The 25,457-nt window shown below is 39.3% G+C and overlaps 1 protein-coding gene across 4 annotated transcripts in view; it reads left to right on the top strand.

Annotated features, from left to right (window-relative positions):
• ANKRD44 (ankyrin repeat domain 44) overlaps positions 1-25,457 on the top strand; it is a 328,696-nt gene that overhangs the window by 298,497 nt on the left and 4,742 nt on the right. For 2 of the 4 annotated variants that reach the window (XM_081242877.1, XM_081242875.1), the window contains exons 19-28: positions 4,203-4,290; positions 5,332-5,449; positions 6,731-6,947; positions 10,532-10,619; positions 18,724-18,807; positions 19,827-19,972; positions 20,451-20,533; positions 21,603-21,650; positions 22,495-22,577; positions 23,450-23,541. In XM_081242877.1, the coding sequence (XP_081099003.1) occupies positions 4,203-4,290; positions 5,332-5,449; positions 6,731-6,947; positions 10,532-10,619; positions 18,724-18,807; positions 19,827-19,972; positions 20,451-20,533; positions 21,603-21,650; positions 22,495-22,577; positions 23,450-23,541 (1,047 nt within the window). The remainder of the gene's footprint in view (positions 1-4,202; positions 4,291-5,331; positions 5,450-6,730; positions 6,948-10,531; positions 10,620-18,723; positions 18,808-19,826; positions 19,973-20,450; positions 20,534-21,602; positions 21,651-22,494; positions 22,578-23,449; positions 23,542-25,457) is intronic. The other 2 variants (XM_081242878.1, XM_081242876.1) reach the window with 1 other exon arrangement.

Raw genomic sequence — 25,457 nt, 5'->3', positions numbered from 1 at the left:
CAAGTAAAAGGATGGCAGCATTTTCTTTCATCCCAATTCTTAAAATATCTATTTTCTTCCTACATCAAACATGCCTACCCTCTTCCAAAATGCTTTTGGCTTACTGTCCACTTGGTGATAACTGGTATTCTATGGCCAGAGAGCCTCTGGACTTCTTCTTTAAAGACAATTTTTCTTTAGAGCAGTTTTAGGTTCACAGGAAAGTTGAAAAGAAGGTACAGAGATTTTCCACATACCCCTGTCTCCCACATGTGCATAGCCTCCCCCATTATCAACATCCCTCACCAGAGTGGAACATTTATTACAATGGATGAACCTACATTGACACACCATAATCATCCAAAGTCCATAGTTTACATTAGGGTCCACTCTCGGTGTTGTACATTCTGTGAATTTGGACAAATGTATAATGGCATGTATCCATCATTCTGCCCTAAAAATCCTCTGTGCTGCATCTGGCCTTCTCCTTAACTCCAAAGAGAGTTCTGAACCTTTGGCCAATGGCAGTCACAGAACTTTCTGAGAAAAGGGCAAGGTGTATTGTGATCTTCAGATAAATAACATAGAATAAGATCACACAGCATTTCGAAGCACAAAATGAATGATATTTCACAGCTACTTCATAAAAGGAGTTGTCAGATAGCAATCTACTCAGTACGTTACTGTGCAGCCTAAATGGTACTTCTTCACTTTTGCTCTGATTCTTGATGCATCTGGTGTAAAAATAGGGACTGTTAAAAAGTGCATGTATTTTTCAAGAAGTGAGTAATTTGCCTTTTCTGTGACTTTTCTTCAATATACATAAAACTGTGTCCAGACACTTCTAGACATATACACAGATGTAAAGGTAATGTGGAAGAGTTTCTAGCTCAGCTAAAGCATAATTTCCTTTGGACTCAGGAATTCAACGATAATGACCTTTTATCAGGAAAGCAGATAGCATCTTATAAAGAGAAATAACCATGAAATAATGGATGTACTGAGGAAGAAGAGGAGCGAAAGCAGTTTTCGAAAGACTTTATGATTCTTGTACTTGGGAAAATGTTCTTGGAATGTTAGATTTGGTGGAAGTATTGCCATCCACATCCCTGAATTTCCAAACCACTGAAGAAAAACAATATGGAGATTGAAAAACATGGTGTTGCCTAATTATCTGGAAATGATTGTTCCTGGAAAAAACTTTAGCAATGGTTGGTATGGTTAAGTTATAAATTCTTATTTCCCATCATCACATTTAGTCTTTTTGGTCTTTTTGGTATTTATAAGTATTATTATAAAGTTTGGTATTCTAGGCTTTCTTGGTATTAAAGTTTACATTTAGTTCTCCTTTTTAAAGAGTAGTTGCCTATTATTAAGGCAAGCATTGTGCTTTAGTTACCATGTACTTCCTGACAATTACAAAGGGCCTATTTTGATTGTGGAAAATCACCCTTGTGCACAGGTAAACAATGAAGAATAATCACTGTCACTCCTTTGCCACTGTGATGTTGGTTGCGGTCCAATGGAGCCCCCTAGTGGTCAAGAGGACTCACTCCTTTTGGGTTTCCCTCGTGTCATTCATTAAAAAGATGCAGTCTGTCATTTGACTCTGTTCTCCACAAAATGTCTGCTGTGCAGAAGCTTTAGCCTGTGCTCTGAGAATCTGCTTTTCCAGAATCTCTTCCAGCTCATTTGAGATGCCAGTTTTTTTGTTTGTTTCAAATCCTGAGAGTACTGTGAGGAAGAGGAACCAGGATGGATTTTAGAGGGTTTGGCACAGATAGTTGTAGTGACACTTGTGGTCTTTGAGCAGCATGAGAAATGGCTGTCACTCATCGTCAGGGGGAGGCTGAGCTAGTCTGAAACAAAGCTGGACTTGGCAGTGCACAGTGAAAGGAGACGGTAGCATCTTTTTGTTGGAAGGCAACTGCGGAAAAACATTGTTTGTGGGAAGCCAACGAGAATCCTAGGGTAGCTACACTTTTACGATAAGGGGGAATTATATTTACTGAGGGCTATTAGCTAAGTTCAAAAAGCTACTGTACACGGCCTCACCTCCCACCCCCTCACTGCCCCCCCCCAAAAAAAAGACACACTACTGAAGAAATTGGTTTGCTCTTCAGCATCCTGGATGAGTGATATGAACTTAGATGATTTTTCCGCCCTTTTTCTGTTTAGGCAGAAATCAAAATCCTTGGAACCATTATGATTATGAGTATTTAAAGAATATCCAATTGCTATAGAAAGAGGAATCAATCAAAATATGCTGTACCTCCATTTCATGAGCATTATGAAACACCACCACCTGTAGTATTTAGCTATAGTCCTCTGCTAATTATTTACTTTTGAGCATACATTAAACCCCTTGCATATTTCACCATTGGTAACAGATTTAATGTGATTTTTAAAACAAAAAACCAAACAACAGCAACAACAATATTTCCACAAAATTTCCTCCTGAGGTACACAAAAGGGACGTTGTTGAGCATTCGCTGAATGCAGTGTCTACAAAATGCGGGTATTATTCCTGTAGTTAATTTGAGTGGTGTCAATGAATGTGAGCTAATTCTAATACGTATCGTCCCTGAGAAATGTGTCCTTGTTCAATTAGCCTTCTCTCGTGACTGGCATGGAGTAAAAAGGGCTGTAAAACGCAGCTCTTAGAAGAGCCTCTATCAACCTAACATAGCCGCATCTATTCCCTTCTCTCTCCACATCCAGAACGAGGTTAATGCGATGTATTTTATGGCATTCTCATTGTTCAGCAGAGGAGAGAAGGTCACGCCTGGAATTTTAAACATATTTGTTCCCATCCTACTCCCTGAATGGAAAGCCAGGCCTTTTGTAAGGCTGTGGGTTCCATTCAGCAAGCTAGAGGAAAGTCCCTTACCTCAAGGATTGTCGTCCCCGGAGGTTTGCTTCCGGGTCCTGGGGCACCGCAGCTCCTAAAGGAAGCAGCTTGCCTGGTGCTTGCCCTGCCCTGTGCGGGTTCTGCCCTGGCCGGTCAAGGCCAACCCAAGGTTGGGGCCACACTTCCTGCCCCTTGCCAGCCCCTACCCGGGCAGCTGGGTGAAGAGGGGCAGGGTGAGGGCCTGCCACACCCCAGTCAGAGCTTGGCAGGGAAGGAAGGGGGGGCCAGAGGCGATGGGGTGGGGGGTGGTGGGAGGCCGCCGGGAGAAGGCCGAGAAATGAAGGCTTTGATTTGAGGAACTCAGATGGAGGGGTCCTCCAGCTACTGGGGGTCCATCTGTGAGTCTCCTGGGGGTGCCATTCAGTCAATGAGCAGTGAACCAATGGCTCGTGTACACCTTGCTGGCTTGAGGTTTTGCTTTAAGACACCACTAATCAGTTGGAGCAGAATAACTGCTTCAGCGTCTACCTCAGAATGTAAAATGATGGGGAAGAGAGGTAAGATCTGTTCCCATCTCCCTTCTTCCCCTCCTGTGCTCCCCTCCCCACTCCTCTTCCTTTCTGCCTTCTTTTTAAAAAGGGCTGGAGGCAGGCTAGACACAGGATGATTATACAGAATTGAGAGGCTCTCTTAGAGGGACAGAAAGGATAACTGGAAAGTGGAAAGAGATGATCAGTCCCATAGGAGGAGATAAGAAAGGATGTCCTGGGCTTCCCTGGTGGTGCAGTGGTTGAGAATCTGCCTGCTAATGCAGGGGACACAGGTTCGAGCCCTGGTCTGGGAGAATTCCACATGCCGTGGAGCGGCTGGGCCCGTGAGCCACAGCTACTGAGCCTGCGCTTCTGGAGCCTGTGCTCCGCAACAAGAGAGGCCGCGATAGTGAGAGGCCCGCGCACCGCGATGAAGAGTGGCCCCTGCTTGCCACAACTAGAGAAAGCCCTCGCACAGAAACGAAGACCCAACACAGCAAAAATAAATAATTAATAAACTCCTACCCCCAACATCTAAAAAAAAAAAAAAAAGGAAAGAAAGAAAGAAAAAAAAGAAAGGATGTCCGGTTTAAGGAAAAAAGCCTCTGTACAGCAACCAGGAAAAAAAGTTAGTTGAGGACCAAAGTGCCCTATAGGAAGAAAGGGGAAGATGGGTTGGTAACATACACATTGTGTGCTTTGCCCAGCAGCTGGCACGACCTGGAAACCTGGAGATGTCTGTTAGCAACATTTGAAAACCACCCATTTGAAGTCCCAATAAAGTTCACTTTGGAGGGATACGTGTGGTCTGTTAAAAGAATGTCCATTATTTTCTTTTTCAGTAATTAATGGTCACACACTGTGTTTGCGGCTATTACTAGAAATTGCAGACAACCCAGAAGTGGTTGACGTGAAAGATGCCAAAGGACAGTAAGTGTTCATGTGCTTGGGGATGACATTTCAAATCACTGCAGGTGACTGGTTAATTTGTTAAATAGGTAGGAGGGCTGACTGCTGAATTCTAGGTTGGGGGTATATATTGGGGTGAAATTCATGGATGAAGGTCCTAGAATAATGCAGTGGTTTGCACTGGAGTGTATATCCAAGAAAAACGTGTGTGTGTATATCTTGATGAAAAACAGCCAACTTTTTATGTCTGTAGCCATGTGCTCTGGCCTTTTTAAAATATCCCCTCCTTTATTCCTTTCTATCCATTTTTACCCTCTTATGAAGCTGCTATAGTCTAATTTTTAAAATTAATAATGTAATAGGACAGACCTCAAGAAGTTGTCTCCACTGTAAAAATCCTTCATATTTTTATCCTTCCTGAGTTTGTTTTTCCCAAGTATTTTCCATCTGTTAGCCCGTTCTCCCACCCAGTCTTCTCTTACAAATAGGAAATACAGAGCAATAGAGCACTAGTGACTCACCCCAGATATATGAGTTCACGTCGAAGCCAAAGCTGGAACCTCACCTCCTGGATCCCAGCACTTGGATCTTTCCTCTCTGGGCTTGTCTGACTTTTCTTTAAGGCAATGAAGCTTTGTTCAAATAAAATCTGGAGCCAAAGTCCGACATAGAAAACCATGAAAGTAGAGCTGCTCTGATAGAAGCAAGAGCATCTCTTACATGTACACACTCCTTACTCAATGGATATTTGGTCAGTGCTACATAGTTCTGAAAATGTTGGAATTCAAATGAACGTTTTGAGGTGGAACCTTCCTGTGCCCCACCCGTATTGATCAGTCCACTGCCGCCATTCCACGTGGCCATTAGAGACCAGAGGCAGATAGCTTGTTCCAAGTGGCAGATAGCAAACTGGGGACACTCAGAAAATATCAAGCAACTGTCAAGAGGGGAGAGAGACTGAGAAAGAAAGAGACAGAGAGATGGAGAGAGGGAGATCCTCTCACTGGAAGTGATGAGTATTTTTTTAATCTTTTTAAAAGCCTAATTTCCCTCTTTTCCTAGAACCCCGCTGATGCTTGCAGTAGCATATGGACACATTGATGCTGTTTCGTTGTTACTTGAAAAGGAAGCAAATGTGGATGCTGTTGACATCATGGGCTGCACAGCTTTACACAGAGGGGTATGTGTATTTTCCTCAGCTTTAGTCAAGCAATTTCATAGTGAGCTTGTTTCTTCTCCCCCTGCCCATATGAATTTTTAGTAAGAAAATTGTTTCCTGAGATAACCAATTAACCTCAGTCAGCCGAAAAGAAATTACAAAATCTTTTGCAAAGGTAAAATAACGGCAGGTGCTCTTAGGTCCTGCTCTTGAGTTGTCGCCTTTGGTTGTGATAATAGATACATGAACACCTACTGTTGGTAGAATTGGTTCTTTCTGATTGCATGCACATCATAGGAAATTTGCAAAAAAATTTTTAAAGCACAAATAAGAAAATCATAATTGCTAGTAATCCCACCTCCTGGAGATAACCACTTTTTGGTGTATATATCACCAATCTTTTTTTCTAAATATAGATTTGTTTTAAATTTTAAAAAGAGAGAATACTGAAGATGCTATTTGGAACCTGCTTTTTTTCTCTTAGTAGATCAAGTACCTTTTTCCATTTCACTAAATGTTTTTCCGCCCTATCATGTTTCATCCTCCACTGTGTACAGGTGTCATAATTTATTCCAATGATTACCTAGTTTTGAGTAGCCATGCTCTTTTTAATTGTTCTTTATACAATGTAGGCCCATTCCCCACCTGAAATACATATCCTGCTGAAATATGTGTCCTGTGGGTAATTCTTCATACACACCTGCTGAACTGTTTTTTTAAAGCATGTCAAATAATCCAAATGAAACAAAAGCAGAAATCGGAAAATTGCTATTTGAAGATGGTGCTCACCACCATGATCAATGAAAAGAAGAGGAACCATGAGTGGTTAACGCCATAATCGTGGATCTTATTTCTTGGGTACTTCCTGTGGGCCACACAGCAGGCTGAGAGCCTTTACATATCTCATGAGCCCTCACAACAGGTTGTGAGGTCATTATTACTATCCCCATTTACAGGTGGGTAAAGTGAGGCACAGAGAGACAAAGCTTTATAAGCGGGAGGCAGAATTTAGCTCACATCTTCCTGATTTTAAAGCTGATGCTTTCCACGATATCATGATTCCTTTCATGGTTATGTTTGGAGGGTCAAGAGACGCTTCTAAAATGCTGGTGTTCACACAGACCTTTCTGTTATGAATCCTGCTAGGTTGTCCTGCCTCTCTCCTCCCAAGTAGGATAGACTCTGTTTCCCTTAAGACCCCAGCATATGTCCACTTACTCTGAGCCCAGCCTCCCTTAGCCAACTGCTTCACTTCCTGAGTCTTCTCAGATTTGTGTTGTGTTTTTCATTGCGATGCATCAGATTATGACAGGACATGAGGAATGTGTGCAAATGCTGCTGGAACAAGAAGTGTCGATTCTGTGTAAAGACTCCAGAGGGAGGACACCCTTGCACTATGCGGCTGCTCGTGGCCACGCCACGTGGCTGAGTGAGCTGCTGCAGATAGCACTTTCCGAGGAGGACTGTTCTTTCAAAGATAACCAGGGCTACACGCCGCTGCACTGGGCTTGTTACAATGGTGAGTTAACTGTCATTGGGCTGAATGCCATCAGACTTCCTGCCCTAACACCACTGTGATCTCAGAGGAGGTGGGAACAAAGCGTCAAGCTATAAACCAGGGTTTCCAACCTTTCTGCATTCAGGTACCTCAAAAAAGATACCTTTTTTTTTTTTTTTTGATATTTTTCCCTCCGTGGCTACCATGATGCCATAATGGAGTGAAAATTCACTTTACCCTTTTTGTTGATCAGTAACCTGTAACTCCTAATCAGCACTTCTGATGAACTGAAATAACCAGTTTTAATCAGGGTTTCTTCTCTATATGAGACAACCAGGGATCCTACAAGGAATTAAAATAATACAACTAAAAACAACCAAAACAATATGATGTAATAATCTGTCACAATTGACAGCTGGTAGATGCATGATTTATCTTTCAGTATTTCCTTTTCATGTCTCATAGTCCCCATTTATTTAGTTACACTTGCTACTTAGGAGACTTAAAAATTTGTGTTTTGCTTATTTGAGTAGAAGAGTAAATGCATGCTAATTGTTACATTTCAAAAATACTGAGGCATCTAAAGTAAAATTGTCTCCATTCCCAAACTCACCTTCTGATGTAATTTGGTGTTTATCTTTCATAATTTTCCCTTGAGGATGTAAATAAATACAGATGTATGTGCACCTATTTTTTTAAAACTAGAATCATGTAACAAATATCATTCTGTAACTTGTTGTGTACCTAACATTCTATTGCAGATATCCTTACAAGTCAGTGTGTATCAGTATGCATTGATCTTTTTAATAGTTGTGTATTTTGTATCAGATAGATAAATAGGTATAGACATGCATGAGTCTGAGTGTGTATACCAGAATTTGATATTTATTCAGCCAGATCCCTGTTGATGAACACTCCAATTGTTTTCAGGTTTTTTTCCTATTACAAACAGTGCTGCAGTGTGTGTGTTCATATTATGGACCTTATATTCTGTCAGATAAGTTTCCAGAAGTAAAATTATTGATGAGGGCATGTATATTTTTTAATTTTAATAAATTATACCATATTACTTTGGTATATCATAATTTTTTACTCCACCAAACATGAATATAAAACTACTTTCCCAACCTTTTGTCAGCCCCAAATGATATCATCTTTTTAATTTTTGTCAATTTGAAGGGCAGAAAAAAGCTATCTCATTTTAATTTGTGTTTCCTCATCTAATAGTGTATTGATTTATGTATTTGCATTTCCTCTTCTGGAAATTACTTTTTCCATCTGTTGCTCATTTTTTTCCCTATTGAGTTGTTGATCTTTTCTCACACATTTGTAGGAGCACCTTGTCTTAGGATATGAATCCTCTGTGTGTTATGTGTGTTGCAAACGTTTTCTGTCAGTCTACCACCGTTTGTCTTTGCTCCTTGTTGATGATGTCTTTTTCCATACAGAGATTTTTGAACTTTTATGTAGTTGAATCTGTCAGATTTTTCCTTTATGGTACCTGGGTTTACAGTCTTGCTTAAGAAGGTCTCCTACACCTCAGCAAACATGAATATTTTCCCATATATTTCTTATTCCGCTTCTGTTGTTTTATTTTTCCACTTTCAATTCTTCTATTAAAATTTTCACCCATAAACTATGATTATTGGGTCCACAAAGGTTTTATGGTGCTTTAACTGTATCAATTTAATACCTTTCATTATGTCTTTATTACAGTCCTCCTTTTTTCTTTGGTTCTGACCTCAATAAGAGTCAAATCCTCTACTTGTTCAACTTTGTTTTGCTCCCTCACTGCCGTTGGAGGATTGTTATTTCTTTTTTCACTATTCTTTTTTTTTTTTTTTTTTTTTGCGGTACACGGGCCTCTCACTGTTGTGGCCTCTCCTGCTGCGGAGCACAGGCTCCGGACGCGCAGGCTCAGCGGCCATGGCTCACGGGCCCAGCCGCTCCACGGCATGTGGGATCTTCCCGGACCGGGGCACGAACCCGTGTCCCCTGCATCGGCAGGCGGACTCTCAACCACTGTGCCACCGGGGAAGCCCGTGATTTCTTTTTTTAATTTACCTGCTCATGGGCGAGGTCCCCCTAACCCCCATCGGAGTTAAGCTGTGAGAGCTCTCTGGCACTGGAAAACCTACAGAAAGGGGAAGACGCAGTAAGAGTGTTGATTATAATGGCAGGTGGAAAACCTGCCACAAACCACATTTTCTCCCCTGGAGTTGGGTAGGGTAGGTATGGCAGGTCTCTCTGTTCTCAGGCCTCTCAAGGTACAAGCAGGGGAGGGGGAACAGTCCTCTCCTAAACAATTCACCTTTCCAGTGCAGTCTTCCAGGTCTGAGAGGTTTAAGCTCCTCTCTCCCCAGAATCTCCTTCACTGAGCACTTTGAAATACTGAAAGTCGTTCAAGGATCCCCAGTCCTACCTACATAGACCTTTAGATTGAGATTCATATAGTCTCTAAGAAATGGTTTGGGTATATGCTGCCCTAAGCTAGGTACTTTGGGGGAATTCATACTAATAAAGGGGTTGAAGTCTCTGGGGCTGTTTGAGTGAGGGTTGGGTATAGTTGGAAAGCTAAACAGTATAACTTACATAAAGTTAGGGGATTTTTATATTCATTACTTCATATGCTTCTCCCTAAAAGCAGTTTCACCTTTTTTTCTTTATAGGTACAAGAAAGGTTTGATTTTATTTTAATACTTAAAATTGTCCAATCTATATCATTTTGGGGTAGATCAGAAGAGAACTCTAATTTAGCACTGAACTCAGCCAAGAAGAAGTTCCAGGGCAACAACCTATATTCCAAAGCCAAATAGCTTTACCTTCTTGCCTTGACAATTTAACATTGCTTCACAAACCTCATTTGGGTCCTTTATCAAGTAAAGCTCCCATCATCCTGTGACATCAATAGGGCAGGTATTCCTACTTTGAGTTTTTCTATGTAGGAAACAGGCTCACAGATCACATAACAACTACGCTGATAGAGCTGGGGCTGAACTTAAATTCAGTTGACTTGAAAACTGTCATTTTGTTGAAAATAATTATTCACATTCACTCATCTACTTATTAAAAAATACCTATTGGGGGCATACTATTTGCCAGGAACTATTCTTGGTGCCATTTTAAATACTATATAGTGTTTTACAGTCAAAGCCCTTTCACTGGCATTATCTTAAATACTATTTTCTATCACTCACATCTTCCCTTCCCTAGGGTGCATAATTATAAGTGAACCTATTCACATGGGTGAAAGGGAAACTTTCTATTGTAAATATGGGCAAACTGAGGCATACCTATGTTAGGCATCTATCTATTAAGACCTGAGAGTAACATAGAATTATTCTGCTCGTAAACGAGGTCTCTTCTCTTTCTCTCCACCAGACCATATGGCCTTCACTGTTTTATTTATTCATTATGTCTCAGAACACCTGTGAGCATAGTTAATAACATTTTGACATTTGGTGAATTTTATTCCATGGAGAATGAATGTTCAGCTAATTCAGGAAAATTCATAGGCCAGAATTCAATACTTAATGAAAAAAATAGATTGAATTAAACAAAGTGTCTTTCTTGGAAGCTCCCTAACTTCTTTTGATTCCTTGCAGGTAATGAAAACTGCATAGAGGTACTTTTGGAGCAAAAATGTTTTCGAAAATTTACTGGTAATCCCTTCACTCCACTGCACTGTGCAATGTAAGTAGAAATGCTGGAGGTTAATGGTGTTGCTTGAATTCTTTAAACTACATGTAGAGAAATTGCCTTTTGGGGAAGGAAAAAGGTTTTAGATTATAGATAAGACCAATATATTCCATTTCACTGCTAAAGGCAAATAGGTCTGATAGCAAAGTGCAGTCCATAATGTTAATGATTTTCTAGGAAATTTTTGTGGAGTGCCATGGTTCCAAGGTGACTCACAGACCATCTAGGGAAACTGCAGGAAGGGCTGGACTGAGAAACACAGTACACACCTCCTGAAGAGTTCTTCAGATGTACCTCACATCTGTATGCCAAATTCTAAAAATAAGTTGGGGTTAACAACATATGCCTGTGGATGATTAGAAAGGTATTCTATACCAGTAAGACTTTTCATATGTGGTAATTCTCCATTCTTCATAATGTTGAAATTCTTTTTTGGTAAATGTAATTTTTGCTCCAGTCTCATAGTGTGAACCATTATTTAGAGAATACAGTGACTTTGAGACAGACTTCCATGGTAAGCTTAGGGGGAACATGGTCACCTGGGCCTGTGTTCATCTGGGGGTCCATGTTCACCTGGGCAGCGATGGACAGCCTGGGGGCCCAAGACTTGGGAGTGCTTTGTCTTTACCTCATCTCTGTGCTTCACATGAAGCTGGGTCATTTGATTGGAAAGATATTAGAGGTATAAAGTGGATCAAAAAAGAAGAGATAAGAGATTATGAGTAGGAGTGATTTTAGATCTGAAGAAACATGTCTTCTTCACTTTGGTGTATCTTCAAAACACCTAACATGATGCCTTTTGTAAGTAGCGTGCAGTAAACTCCTTCCTGGAAGTAGGGGGTTCTGAAGAAATGCTAGCAGTTACAGAGTGTGTGCCTTTAGAACTGTTAAAATGATTAAAAAAGACTATTGAAGCAAACTTGATTTTACACTTCATGAAGCAGGCAGTCTCCACTCTCAAGAGTTCAGAGAGCTGCCAAATGGGGCAGGAGACAGGAAGCTTTTACAGGATGAAAAATAGGGAACAAGGAAGAGCAGGAATAAAACTAGCTGATTGGCTGGGGTTATGTATCTGGCTTTATTTGAGGTATCATAGGAATAGGACAATCACCCATATAACTTGGCGCTCATGGACTGGCTACCTAGATGGTCTGACCTCTAGGCAGATGGAACATTTACAAGAACATGAAAACTAAAAGTTAAGTTTCGTTTTGTGGACGTGGTTTCTCAGGATCAGCAGCACCTGGCCTACTGAAGAAAGGTTAATGCAAGACCAATTTGACAGTCCCCCGTTTTGCTCAGCCTCTGGCCAAGCAAGAGGTTTGAGCAACGATGGTGTTGTAAGTTATTCTCAGTTACCATTGCCTCGTTGTGTTTCGGTATATATTTCACAGGAAATGATATCAGATTCATCATTCCAGTTGGAGAAAGACCATTTGTTGACTGATTGATGGCTGCGTACACTCACCTAAAACCTTGAGAGAACACAACAGACCAGAGAGATAATTATTATTAATAATAGTAAAAGTATTCCTAAGGTTTGCAGGGCAATCTTAAGCCAGGGTACCCATGAACCAAAGCAGCTAGAATCAAATACGTCAAGAAATGATCCCAAAGAGGGACCTACTTCTTTAAGCCAGTTGGTCTATTTATATATTTCTTGCGACTCTGTCTCCATTTCCCCAGAATCGTTTATTCAGTGAGTTCATTCCAGAGAAACTGAGGCATTAGCAATCAGAGGGAAGTTTCTGTAGGCAGAACCACAGGATCACCAGCATTGTAGCAAATCCAACAGGTTGGAGGTTAGATTACCCCCCTTTGCAATGGCCTGACATATGTGAACAATGATATATCTTTCCAGGCAAGGGCAAGGCAAAAGGTGGATAAAAAAATTGTAAAGACCTCCATGGTGTAAGAATAAGGAAAAGGGTGGCCAGAGAGGGGAAGAGGAATGGAAAGAAACATTCTTGATCCAACATCTTGGGAGGAAGCAGTTTACTTCCGTGTTAGCTACTTCTGGTCAATTTGATTTTGAGGTCTCTGGCATTTGCCGAGGACTAGGTGTTAGGTGGAGCCTTCTTCAGTTTTGAAATATGCACTCAAAGTTCAACACTTTGTAATTTGGCAGCAGTGTCAGTGGTCAGGAGTACTTGGTAGGGTCTTTTCCATGAATCTCTTTTGCAAAAGCATCAGAGTAAAACAACTAACTGTCTACAAATGACAAAAGACTTAAAAATGCCTGTGGTTAAAGATCTGATGAGAGTTCATTATAATGGAATTAACAAGAAAATTTGGTTATTTCTGTGACACACAACATTTAACTGGAATAACTGGATAACTGGAATTATGACTGATAACATTATACCAGGACATACCAGATTTTTAGGAATTTTGTACAATTTCTGGAACACATATAGATAACGTAGACCCCTACAAATATAACCTAAGAAGGTTAAACATCACTTCTTATTTGACAATGCTTCCTATGTAATTTAACATGTCAACTAAGCATAATTAGTTTAACATTTCTCTTTTGATAAGGAAAGAGAACAAATCTTTTGAGATATTCTAGGGGCCCTGTGGAAAAATCCCAAAGTTAGTTTAAGACTTTATTTAGAATTTGATTTTAGGAAGTTTATCGGAATATCAAAAGCTTTTAAAATGTTTGATTAAATAGGATCATAGGTCACTGTGAAACAATACTTAATTATCCATTTAACCAAAGTGACAGTTAAAGACTTCAAAGGCAAATATAGAACATTACATAGCAGTTAAAAACTAAAACAAACACAAACCTTAGTTCTGTTAATATTGAGAAGACTGGTTTTTCTTAAGTAAGACCAGGTAAAGTCAGTGTGAAGCACCGTAAATTATTTTGGTGAAACGCAAAATCTTTGCTTTTCAGGCAGATTATTTAAAAGGTAAAGAAAAACCTTTGTTTATAATTTCTTATTAAGAGCACACCAATAATCTTTAAAAAAAAAAAAAAAACTTAGTCTTTTTAACAGAGAGAATACCAAATTCTAATTTTGCTTTACTGTACTTTTGATATTAAAACTCATTTTTTTTTTTTATCCATTTTTTTTTAAGTTTATTTATTCATTTTTTTAATTAGTTTCTGCTTTATAACAAAGTGAATCAGTCATACATATACATCTGTTCCCACATCCCTTCCCTCATGCATCTCCCTCCCTCCCACCCTCCCCATCCCACCCCTCCAGGCGGTCACAAAGCACCGAGCTGATCTCCCTGTGCTCTGCGGCTGCTTCCCACTATCTATCTACCTGACGTTTGGTAGTGTATACACGTCCATGCCTCTCTTTCGCCTTGTCACAGCCCACCCTTCCCCCTCCCCATATCCTCAAGTCCATTCTCAAGTAGGTCTGCGTCTTCATTCCCGTTTTGCCCCTAGGTTCTTCATGACATTTTTTTTTTAAATTCCGTATATATGTGTTAGCATACGGTATTTGTCTTTCTCTTTCTGACTAACTTCACTCTGTATGACAGACTCTAGGTCTATCCACCTCATTACAAATAGCTCAGTTTCGTTTCTTTTTATGGCTGAGTAATATTCCATTGTATATATGTGCCACATCTTCTTTATCCATTCATCCGATGATGGACACTTAGGTTGTTTCCAGCTCCGGGCTATTGTGAATAGAGCTGCAATGAACATTTTGGTACATGTCTCTTTTTGAATTATGGTTTTCTCAGGGTATATGCCCAGTAGTGGGATTGCTGGGTCATATGGTAGTTCTATTTGTAGTTTTTTAAGGAACCTCCATACCGTTCTCCATAGTGGCTGTACCAATTCACATTCCCACCAGCAGTGCAAGAGTGTTCCCTTTTCTCCACACCCTCTCCAGCATTTATTGTTTCTAGATTTCTCTTTTTTTTTTTTTTTAATTAGTTTCTGCTTTATAACAAAGTGAATCAGTCATACATATACATCTGTTCCCACATCCCTTCCCTCATGCATCTCCCTCCCTCCCACCCTTCCCATCCCACCCCTCCAGGCGGTCACAAAGCACCGAGCTGATCTCCCTGTGCTCTGCGGCTGCTTCCCACTATCTATCTACCTTACGTTTGGTAGTGTATATATGTCCATGCCTCTCTTTCGCTTTGTCACAGCTTACCCTTCCCCCTCCCCATATCCTCAAGTCCATTCTCAAGTAGGTCTGTGTCTTTATTCTCGTTTTGCCCCTAGGTTCTTCATGACATTTTTTTTTTAAATTCCGTATATATGTGTTAGCATACGGTATTTGTCTTTCTCTTTCTGACTAACTTCACTCTGTATGACAGACTCTAGGTCTATCCACCTCATTACAAATAGCTCAGTTTCGTTTCTTTTTATGGCTGAGTAATATTCCATTGTATATATGTGCCACATCTTCTTTATCCATTCATCCGATGATGGACACTTTTTTTTTTTTTTTTTTTTTTTTTCTTTTTGCGGTATGCGGGCCTCTCACTGCTGTGGCCTCTCCCGTTGCGGAGCACAGGCTCCGGATGCGCAGGCCCAGCGGCCATGGCTCACGGGCCCAGCCGCTCCGCGGCATATGGGATCCTCCCAGACCGGGGCACGAACCCGTATCCCCTGCATCGGCAGGCGGACTCTCAACCACTGCGCCACCAGGGAGGCCCGACACTTTTTTTTTTATCGTAGTGTATATATGGACATATATACACTACCAAATGTAAAATAAATAGCTAGTGGGAAGCAGCCGCATAGCACAGGGAGATCAGCTCCAGTGCTTTGTGACCAGCTAGAAGGATGGGATAGGGAGGGTGGGAGGGAGGGAGATGCAAGAGGGAGGAGATATGGGGATGTATGTATGTGTATAACTGATTCACTTCGTAATAAAGCAGAAACTAACACACCATTGTAAAGCAATTATACTCCAATAAAAAAGTTTTAAAAAAAGAGGATCATAAAGATTAAAAAAAACAAAACAAAAAAACAAACTCATTTTTTAAAAACTTAAGTCTATTCCAATCTTAGCCAACTCAACCACACGTATATTTCCTTTTCCAAGATTCCTTTCCACAAATCTTCTACAACTTTCTTACATCCAGTCAGATTTTGTCTTATTTTTCCCCTTTTTTCCAATTCTGGAATAACCAGTCATTTTACTTTAAGACAAAGTTACTTTCTCTTTTCCCTTACCAAAACAAAATAAAATGAACAAACAATAACAAAAATGTCCTTCATACGTTTTCTTATCCAAAACATATTTTCTGCTTTCCTACCTACTTTTCATATACAGTTGTTTTCTTTCACCCTTATTTCTAATTAGTTTTAATTGACTAAAATTATTAACCCTTAGAATCCTTAATTTTAAATCTTAAGACTAAGAAATAAGCAATTGTGGTCTGTGTTACACTAGCACTCTGTGGATTGGCAAATTTATGAATACACTTCATAATTTTTAAAGTATATTCTTCCTTATAGTAAATTTTTCAGCATGGCACAAAACATGTTTACTAATAGAACCAAATACCTTAGGTCCTCTGTAAAAGGAAGCCAAAAGTGGATAAGCTTATGTTGAGTAAGTTTCAGTATTTTATCTTATTTGGAAATGATCTAGATATGCAATGAATATCCATTATTTAATTTATCTCAGTGTAGCTTTAAGGTTTCAACTTACCAAAAGCATTTTGGAAACTATTTAAAATAGACATACCATAAAGCATACTTGTTGAAAAGTTCATTTATAAACTTTTTTTTTATTAGTCTCTGCTTTACAACAAAGTGAATCAGTCATACATATACATCTGTTCCCACATCCCCTCCCTCCTGCGTCTCCCTCCCTCCCACCCTCCCCATCCCACCCCTCCAGGCGGCCACAAAGCACCGAGCTGATCCCCCCGCGCCACGCGGCCACCCCCGACCATCCATCCATCCCACGCCCGGCAGTGTATACACGTCCATGCCTCTCCCCCGCCCCGTCACAGCCCCCGCCATATCCCCAAGCCCACCCCCAGTAGGTCTGTGTCTCTATTCCTGTTTTACCCCTAAGTTCTTCATGACATTGTTTTTTTCCTTAAATTCCATATATATGTGTTAGCATACGGTATTTATCTTTCTCTTTCTAACTTACTTCACTCTGTATGACAGACTCTAGGTCTATCCACCTCATTACAAATAGCTCAGTTTCGTTTCTTTTTATGGCTGAGTAATATTCCATTGTATATATGTGCCACTCATTTATAAACTTTTATCTTACATCTATTTAATTTACAGTTCTTAACAATTATGTTTAGATTACTCATGAAAATTTCATGAGACATTAAACAACTAACCATCCTCTTAGGTTATTTTTCTTGCTGACAAATTCTGTAACAGGAATAACATGGGCTTACTTGACTTTTAGTAAACCTAGGTAGAATAAAAGTTGTATGTCTGCCTTATATTTAATTCTGATAAGTCTAAAGACATACCTGTTTTAATTAAACCAAGGATTTGCATAAAACCTTCTAGGACAGTCTTTTTTCCAGTTTCCCTGTTGATTGCAAATGAGACACCAATCTCTGGTGTTTTGATGACCGTGCAACAGTGTTTTAGGTTTTTGCCCTTGGAATTGTTGCAGCTATAAGGCCAGTAACTTTGAGAAGACTTTTGCTTATGGTCTTGTAGCCTCTTCAGAATGGAATGGCAATTCAGGTAGAGGATTAGTAGACCCTGAGTACTCAGATAAAGGAGGGCAGAGGGGAGTAGTAGGGTCACATTTATCTTATAGTCTTTTGTTTTAGGTACCCCTGCATCTTTAATTTTTCATTAGCCTTTTGCAATAAATCTTTCAGTAAGGCTATTTTGGAATCTTGAAGCCTTCTGGGGGCTTCTGCATACCAGTTAAAATAAGTATTCCATTCTGTTCGTTGATTTGGGAACGCTTGCTTTCAAGGGCACTTCTGAAATGAATAATCTTGTCTATCTGGAACATAATAGTGTCTAGGACCACAGCTCTTAGACAAAATAAGCAGGTGTGCTGGAAGGTAGAGCACAGTTTTTTGAAACTTGCGGATTCTATTTCTTTAGCTAAGCCTGAGTTTCTTGGAGCCAAATTAATACCTAAGAGATGTGCTGCTGGGTTGGGGATTTTGTGGTGTTTTACAACGTACTTCATAGCTTAGAAATTTTCTTGAGGTTTTTGGGTGACCTAGTGTCAATCTAAACCATTCCATGACCAACTTCACCCAGCACAGGAGAATTAGATTTAGGTGCAAGCTCTCTGACAGCTTTTCAGTGCTTGATCCGTGCCCACCAATTTTGAGGCTTTGGCTTCTGAGAGGCTCATTAACGATAGATCTATTGCTCTTTTCACGAGAAGATTTCTTTATAGTGGCAGATGCTCTAATGGCTTTCAGTGGTCTAACTTGTGCCCACTTAGATTTTGATGTGCCATTGGTCAAGCCTGTCTGAATCCCTTATCTTATTTCCCCATGTCCCCCAGTGGTTTGTGCTATGGACTTACCTCGAGGTCCACGATGGTCCTTTGGCTGCTGCCCCCTGCTATGGACTCCCAATATAATTGTCCCAGAACCTTTCCAGGATCCTAGAAGCTCTCTGGGAATTTTAATAAACCCTTCCTTTTAATAATTTTTGGGTAAAGTTTGTTTAGATTGGAAAGCTGCACGCAAGTGAGCAGAGCTCAAATCTAAGAGTGACTCACCCGTGGCCCTTGATAATGACAAGAGGAACGGTGAACTCAAAGGGTTCAGCAGGCACCTTGCCTGTGTGTCTTTCTTGCAGGCTGTTAGTAGTCAGCTTTGAATCTTATTCTCATTGGCAAAACTGTTAAAATGATTAAAGACAATTTAGGTGATACAAAGTTTATTTAATAGTTCCTCAGGCAGGCAGTTCTGAGAATTCTTGAGAGTAGAGACTACCCACTTCATAATGTGTTAGAGAAAGTTTATTTGTATGACCTAAATTGTCTTCTTTAATCCTAAATTAAACACAGGCCACAGATATTTGCATCAGATTTTTTTAATGTGTCAGATTATTAAACATATAGTGCATAGGAAGATGGAGTAGGGGGATATATAATTTTTTAGAGAGCAAGATTTTAAAACTTGAAATCTATTTTCATTTTAGAATAAATGATCATGAGAATTGTGCATCCTTGCTACTTGGGGCCATAGATTCCAGTATTGTCAATTGTAGAGATGACAAAGGCAGGTAAGTGATCCTAGGATGGCATGGCTCTTGTCTTGATGAATCTTAGTCTGCTTTGTGGTTTCAGAGTGGCCAAACATCTATGTTTTTTAATTGAAAAAGTAATAGAAAAGCATGGTTTTAAAAAATTAAGTATAATAAATGATATATAATTTAAAGAAATTACCCTTTTAGCCCAGAAACCCCAACCTCTTCCACTGAGAAATCCACTTTAAACTGTTCTTTCTAAATTTTTATATTCTCCCAAATATTTTCTAGACATAGCTACAAAAATATATAAATATATATATGCTTCTATTCTTTTTATGCAAATGAGAACATTCTACAGAAATGCTCTGCTTTTAGCATATCTTGGAGATCTTTCCATACCAGAACATATGTATTTACCATATTCTTATTAAAGCTGCATATTATTCCATTGACTGGATATGTTATAATTTAATCAGCCTGTTCTGCTTTGAAGAATATTTGGTTGTTTCAAAATTTTGGTATTTTAAAGAGTGGTGCAGTGAACAGTCTAGTACATTTGTCTGTTCACATGACCAAGTGTATCTGGGAGATAAAGTCCTAGAAGTGGAATTTTTTGGTTCAAAGGTCATAGTGTTTAATTTTGATAAATCATGCCGAATTGTCCTCCCAAAGAAATCGACTATTCACCTTAAATGATGTAGGCTTTTTTAAAAATAGCCAATTGTCTACACATTTAAGGCTTAATTTTGGAAGTATGTTTATCAAAGATGAGAGAGAAGTCACTGGAACCCAAGATTAAAGGGTCAGTAAAGATGCTAATTGTATTATCAGGGCCACTTCCTATACCCCCCAAATCTAGTGGTGCCGTTCACAACGGTGACACTTCATTGTCCACCCTGAATAGCCTTTGGGGGAACCTGATCACCATTTCTGTAAGCTGATAAGTTTTAAATCCCTAAGACAATACCATGCACATGTTTCTCAGGCATATATAGAAAGAGAGTGTGTTAAGTTTACAGGAAGTTAAAATCGTACTTGTTTTAAATCGTTAGGACACCACTTCATGCAGCCGCATTTGCTGATCATGTGGAGTGCTTGCAGCTTCTTCTGAGACACAACGCTCAAGTGAACGCAACAGACAATTCAGGGAAAACAGCACTGATGATGGCTGCTGAGAACGGGCAGGCCAGCGCTGTGGGTACGTGCTTGATTTGCGGACTTCGAGTTTATGCTTATCCAAAACCAAAGGCATGTAAAATTGAGCAATTGGTCATCTTCTTGGTTTATACATGTGAAAAAAGACCGATGTTTTATTTAGGCCACCTGATCTACCTGCTAGTCATCTTCAGTCCCCTGTTAACTTGGTTATTGATGGACTTTGTCAAACTGAGCCAACCTTCTGCAGTGAAATCTCTCAACATTTAGAAACCAAATAGAACAGGATCATTTTATCTGGAAATAACAAAATTGTAAAGGGAATTAAAATTAATGCCTATGGACCTTGGATTTGAATAGGACAGCTATGGCAATAAATTGCTCCTTTTTTCTTCAATAATATTAAATATGATTATGTGAGCTGTACAGATTTAAATGTGTTATTGTTTTGGTAGTAACTTCTCCAAAATGCGTATAATTAACACGTAGTCTGAGTAACTTTCTTTTGGCTTTTTCTGCAGATATTTTGGTGAACAGTGCCCAGGCTGACCTGGCTGTAAAGGATAAGGACTTGAACACACCCTTGCATTTGGCTAGTAGTAAAGTATGTAAATGAATTTGAAACACTATTATTTAGTATAATAATAATAATGATAATAACAATAATACCTAAATCTATCTATCTCAGAAGTGTGTATTGTGGCTCTTAATTAAGATGTCTGTTGTCACTCTCAGTGGAACTGAAGGGGGGAAGCAAAGGGCAGACGCACACAAGGGTTGAGGGGCTATGCCTTTCATGGCATTTGCCACTTGAAGTCTTGCCACAGTCTGGCTTGAAGCTGCCACTGTATCTGTCTTCATGGTTGTGGCACCACATTTTGCTTTTAAACGCAGGTTAGGAGCTCAGTTATCAGTTCCACATGCTTTCATTTTGTTCCACTTGAAGACATTGTAATAACACAGCCAAAAAATACTCTCCTATAAGGCAAATAAATGTACTCATGTATGCTTTATTCTCCCCTTTTTTCTGGTGCATAGTTCAATGCAAAGAATGTGCTTGTTTTTTTTTTAATAGCATTGTGTTCACATATAGCTCAAGGTTCCTGCTTCTGTAAAAGATAAATGTATGATTTTATGAGAGTGGGATCATACTGTTTGACAACCTGCTTTTGTTACTGAATCATATATTATGAATATCTTTCTTTTAGACATCATATATTATAGTGTTTTAGAAGATGTGTGGTATTCTGCCTTAGGGCTGTGCCATCCTTTATTCAACCCATCCCCTATTGTTAAACATTTACTTGTTTTCAAATATATGCTGCTCTAAATAATGCTAAGTGTAGATAATAATAATCTAAATAAATTCCTATATGTGAAAATAGTGAGTCTAAGGCTATGAACATTTTTAAGACCAAATTGCCCCGTAATAAGGTTACAACCATTTACCCTCCGCCAGCAGTACATCAGAATGAAAACTCCATGGACACTTCTAAAATTATCTTTAAGTGTCTCTCTTATAAGGCATTATAATATGATGCCAGTTATCACCAGTGATGGTGGTTTGTTTCAATATAGTTGTAGTATTAAAGGTGTTATCTATACCCAATGGTACCAGAAGTCTCAGCTATTCCTTTCATTGGTTGCATTTTCTCATTTCATGCTCTGAGAAGCCTTTGGATGCCACAAAAAGTGCTCAGGTTCATGAAATTCATTTCAAGGTTTGTGTTTTTGTGAGTATAAGTACAGTGCTTTCCAGACTTTATTGTGCAAATGAATTGCCTGAGGATCTGGTTAAAATACAAATTCTAATTTAGGAGGGCTGGATGGGAGCCTGAGATTCAACATTTCTAACTCCCAGGTGAAGCTGATGTTGCTGGTCTGTGGGCCACATTTCGAGTATCAAGGGTTTAAGAAGTGGCGACCCCTTAACAGGGCACTAGGCCTGAAGTTGTGAAAGTGTCTCTGATTCATCAGTTGATTTTTAAAAAATTATCAACCATCATTAGTCACAAGATACAGAGATATCTTCTGGATGAGGAAGAAAAGAATGACCTTTCCTGAAAAAGATTCTCTTCATAATATAAGGCAGCCAGTGATGATGAATGATACAGATAACAGATACAATGGGAATTCCAGTGATAGGATCACTGAGGTGGTATTTGAAGGCTTGAGGAAGGATATGGGACTTGACTTGTGTTTAAAAAGCATTGTTGAAGAATTTAAAGGACACTCCGAATTCTACTCTCTGTTTACCAGCTGACCTAGGTGAGCTAGCTTCTGCTTCAGCTCTCTGGACATTAATTCTAAAAGTTATCTTAGAAATAACAATATTTTAGATCAGATTTATATTAATCAAGTCCTAATAGACCTTATTTAGAATCTTTGAAAATCTAAGGCTGTTTAATAACCATTTGCTTTCAGAAGAAAAAAGAATTACTCAGAAAATAGCCTGTTTTGTTGTTAGACAGGGCATACATTTTAAATTTAAAGCATAATGAAGGGATTTTTCCCGAACTTTTCTGTATCTCTGTCCCATGTTTCTTATCTTTTTTTTTTCATTAGGGTCATGAAAAATGTGCCTTGTTAATACTTGACAAGATACAAGACGAGAGCCTTATTAATGCAAAAAACAATGCACTGCAGACGTAAGTGTGGCTACTAAAGTTTGACTAAGTCCCAGATTCATAGTCATTTATTCAACAAACAATAAGAATTTGCTGTATGCCAGGCTAGAGCTGGGAACACAGTGGTGAAAGACACAGACCTGGCTTCTCCTTCGTGAAGTTTAAGGTCACATAGCTACAAATGGAAAACAAGTTTTATAAATCAGGTTCCCAGAATACATTTGAAGCATTTCTAAGCTATTTTCTTAATTATATTTTAATATAATTCAGTGTAATCCTTAGCGTGAAAGACCCGAAAGCTGCTTCATTTTCCATTTGGGGAAATTACCTATACATTCGTTTTAAGGGCAAATGAATATTAGGATTTTTTTTTTATTAAGATTCTTAAGCAGCATAGCAGAATATATTGGGTATAATATTATTCTTTAAGGTATTCTCAATTCAATAAAACATCATTTAGTGTATTTAGTAATAAGAAGGAGGTTTAAGATTATGTAATATGGGTGATAGTGATACCAGTCATACTGATGAACTGTGTGAAACAGTGATTCAAATGCTGACCTAGAAAGCAAAGGGTAAAGAACTTTCTAGAAAACACACCAGAGCTTGAGTTCTTCTTCTGGCTTCTTGTGTCCTGTCACTAAGGTTGTTTGAGGTGTAGAGTATTTGTAATATCTGCAGAGAAATTTGGGCCAACGTGGAAGAACAGTTGGATCATTAGCACCTGGAAAAGATGTGGTGCACAAATATCTTTTTTTGAAACAGTAAAAATATTCATGTGCTATTTATAGATTCTCAAGTCTTTTCTTCCTTTTAGCCACTCAGACTACCCCAAATGCCACATTCTCACACAAATATATATCATAGTTGATGCTCGTTGTTGTCTTTTTTAGACCCCTCCACGTTGCTGCGCGCAATGGCTTGAAGGTAGTCGTTGAGGAACTGCTAGCCAAAGGGGCCTGCGTACTTGCTGTAGATGAAAATGGTAAGTGGAAAAAGTAAGCCATTACTGCAGATACCACGCACCTGCAATGAAGCCAGAGGAGAATGAGAAAGCCAGGAGCTAGATAAAAAGGCAGTGAGAACTCCCTTCCCCTTGGAAGTTCCCTGTGTGTGAGCAATCAAACAAGGATAATTTGTCCTGTCGGTCGTTGTAAGACATATAGTCTCCCTGCAGCCCCCCAGTGCCTTCCATGTGCATGTAATGTCAGCAGCTGGTCTCAAACTCCTCAGCGTGGTGGTTAAAATATGTTAGACACACTCAAAAACTTTCAGCTTGGCATTCAAACCCAATTCTAACTGCATATGCTGAAGAGTTAGGGATCATACATGTCATGAGTGCATGCTCAAGGGCTCGAATTAAAACAAAATCTTTGTATTTCAGTTCATTCTGAGATCAAACCTCTTATTATTTTTTTTTAAAGAACAGACCAGAACTCATATTTCCAGTATGGATATTTGGGGAACATGAGTAAAATTTTTAAACTAACATTCAGGCTTGAAAGCTTCTTCTGACCTATAGCACGTTCTGTTTCTAAATGAGCTAACTCTTAACAGAAGCTTTCTGCTCTGCTTCCTAAAAACTTTTGAAAGCTAGTGAATACGAGAATTGTATTAAACTACCATGCCTTTTAACCTTGGGGAGCAAAAGAGGAACTTCTGGATATTTATGAATTAAGTAATTTTTTGAATGTGGCATTAATTGTAGCATTTAATTAAAGTATTTTAAAATGTATTAACATAACTCAATTAACTGCTTATTACAGGTATTGGAATTAGCAGCTCATGCCTATTTCTCAGAAGTAAGCAGCCATATGACATCATTAGCTAACTCCTATTAGTTTTGGTTTTGCAGCCCCATTTATCCTAGCATGTACGCCACTCTGTCCCCAACCTGACTCATGTAGGAGGTGCAGAAAGTTCTCTATTACTCCATCTCCTTGGTCCTCCTGCCTCACCCTCCCTCACCTTCTTATCATGACCATATATATATATATACCTTATCACGACTATATATATATATATATATATATATATATATATATATACACACACACACACACACACCTTGGGGTTGGCATGTAGAGGCCCACAGTTTTTCTGCAAAATGACTAAAGAGACCAGAATAAACTAGTGTAAGTCTGCTGTATCTGAAGCTTGTCCAGCCCACAGCAACCTTAGGAACAAGAGCCCCAGGCCTATAGAACTACAGCCTGTGTCAGAGCTTAGCTACATCCCAAAGGTCTAGGAACATTTGGGACAATTTTGTACAGCACTACAATATTAATTTCTTTACTCATCACGGACCTTTGTGAAATGGAATGTTAAGATATCTGTCCATTCTTGTTTGTTTTCATACCAGGGAAGGGAATCATCTGTTAAGCGGGGGAGAGGAGCAGAAATCAGGCCAAGTGCTGATAAACAATACCACAAAAAATTAAGTTTTATTGAGCCAGTGCCTCTGAATAAATGAGCGAGTGGTTGGTAGGAAGTTTAGCCAGCACAAGGGGCTGGAACCCCTTTCCAGCCAGTAGAATAAAGGTTGAATAAGGGTAGATGGAGTCAAAGACTTTATCTGCCTCCCCATGGCACCTGCTTCGTGAGTTGAGATAATTTTCTTTTCTGGACTGGACCCATCAAGTCCAAATGGCAGAGAATGACAACTCTATGGCAAATAGCAATTTCCCCACATCTGTTACATTTAGGACTTGGGACTTTGCCTGGTGGTGTTGATATTACTTAAAATTCTGTTTAAGTTTGTTTTAAATGATAGTACATTTCATCACATACAACAAGTGCTTTCCTGTGTCTGATCTACTCAAATGATTCCATTTCTCCAGAACCAGTTACCTGTGCATACTTTATATAAAGTATATATGAAGTGACAGAAGGGTGTTACTG

Source organism: Mesoplodon bidens, assembly GCF_964165515.1.
Source record: "Mesoplodon bidens genome assembly, chromosome: 8".
NCBI classification, from domain to species: Eukaryota; Metazoa; Chordata; class Mammalia; order Artiodactyla; family Ziphiidae; genus Mesoplodon; species Mesoplodon bidens.
Note: the sequence above shows the minus strand (reverse complement) of the source record. Positions and strands in the feature narration are given on the sequence as shown.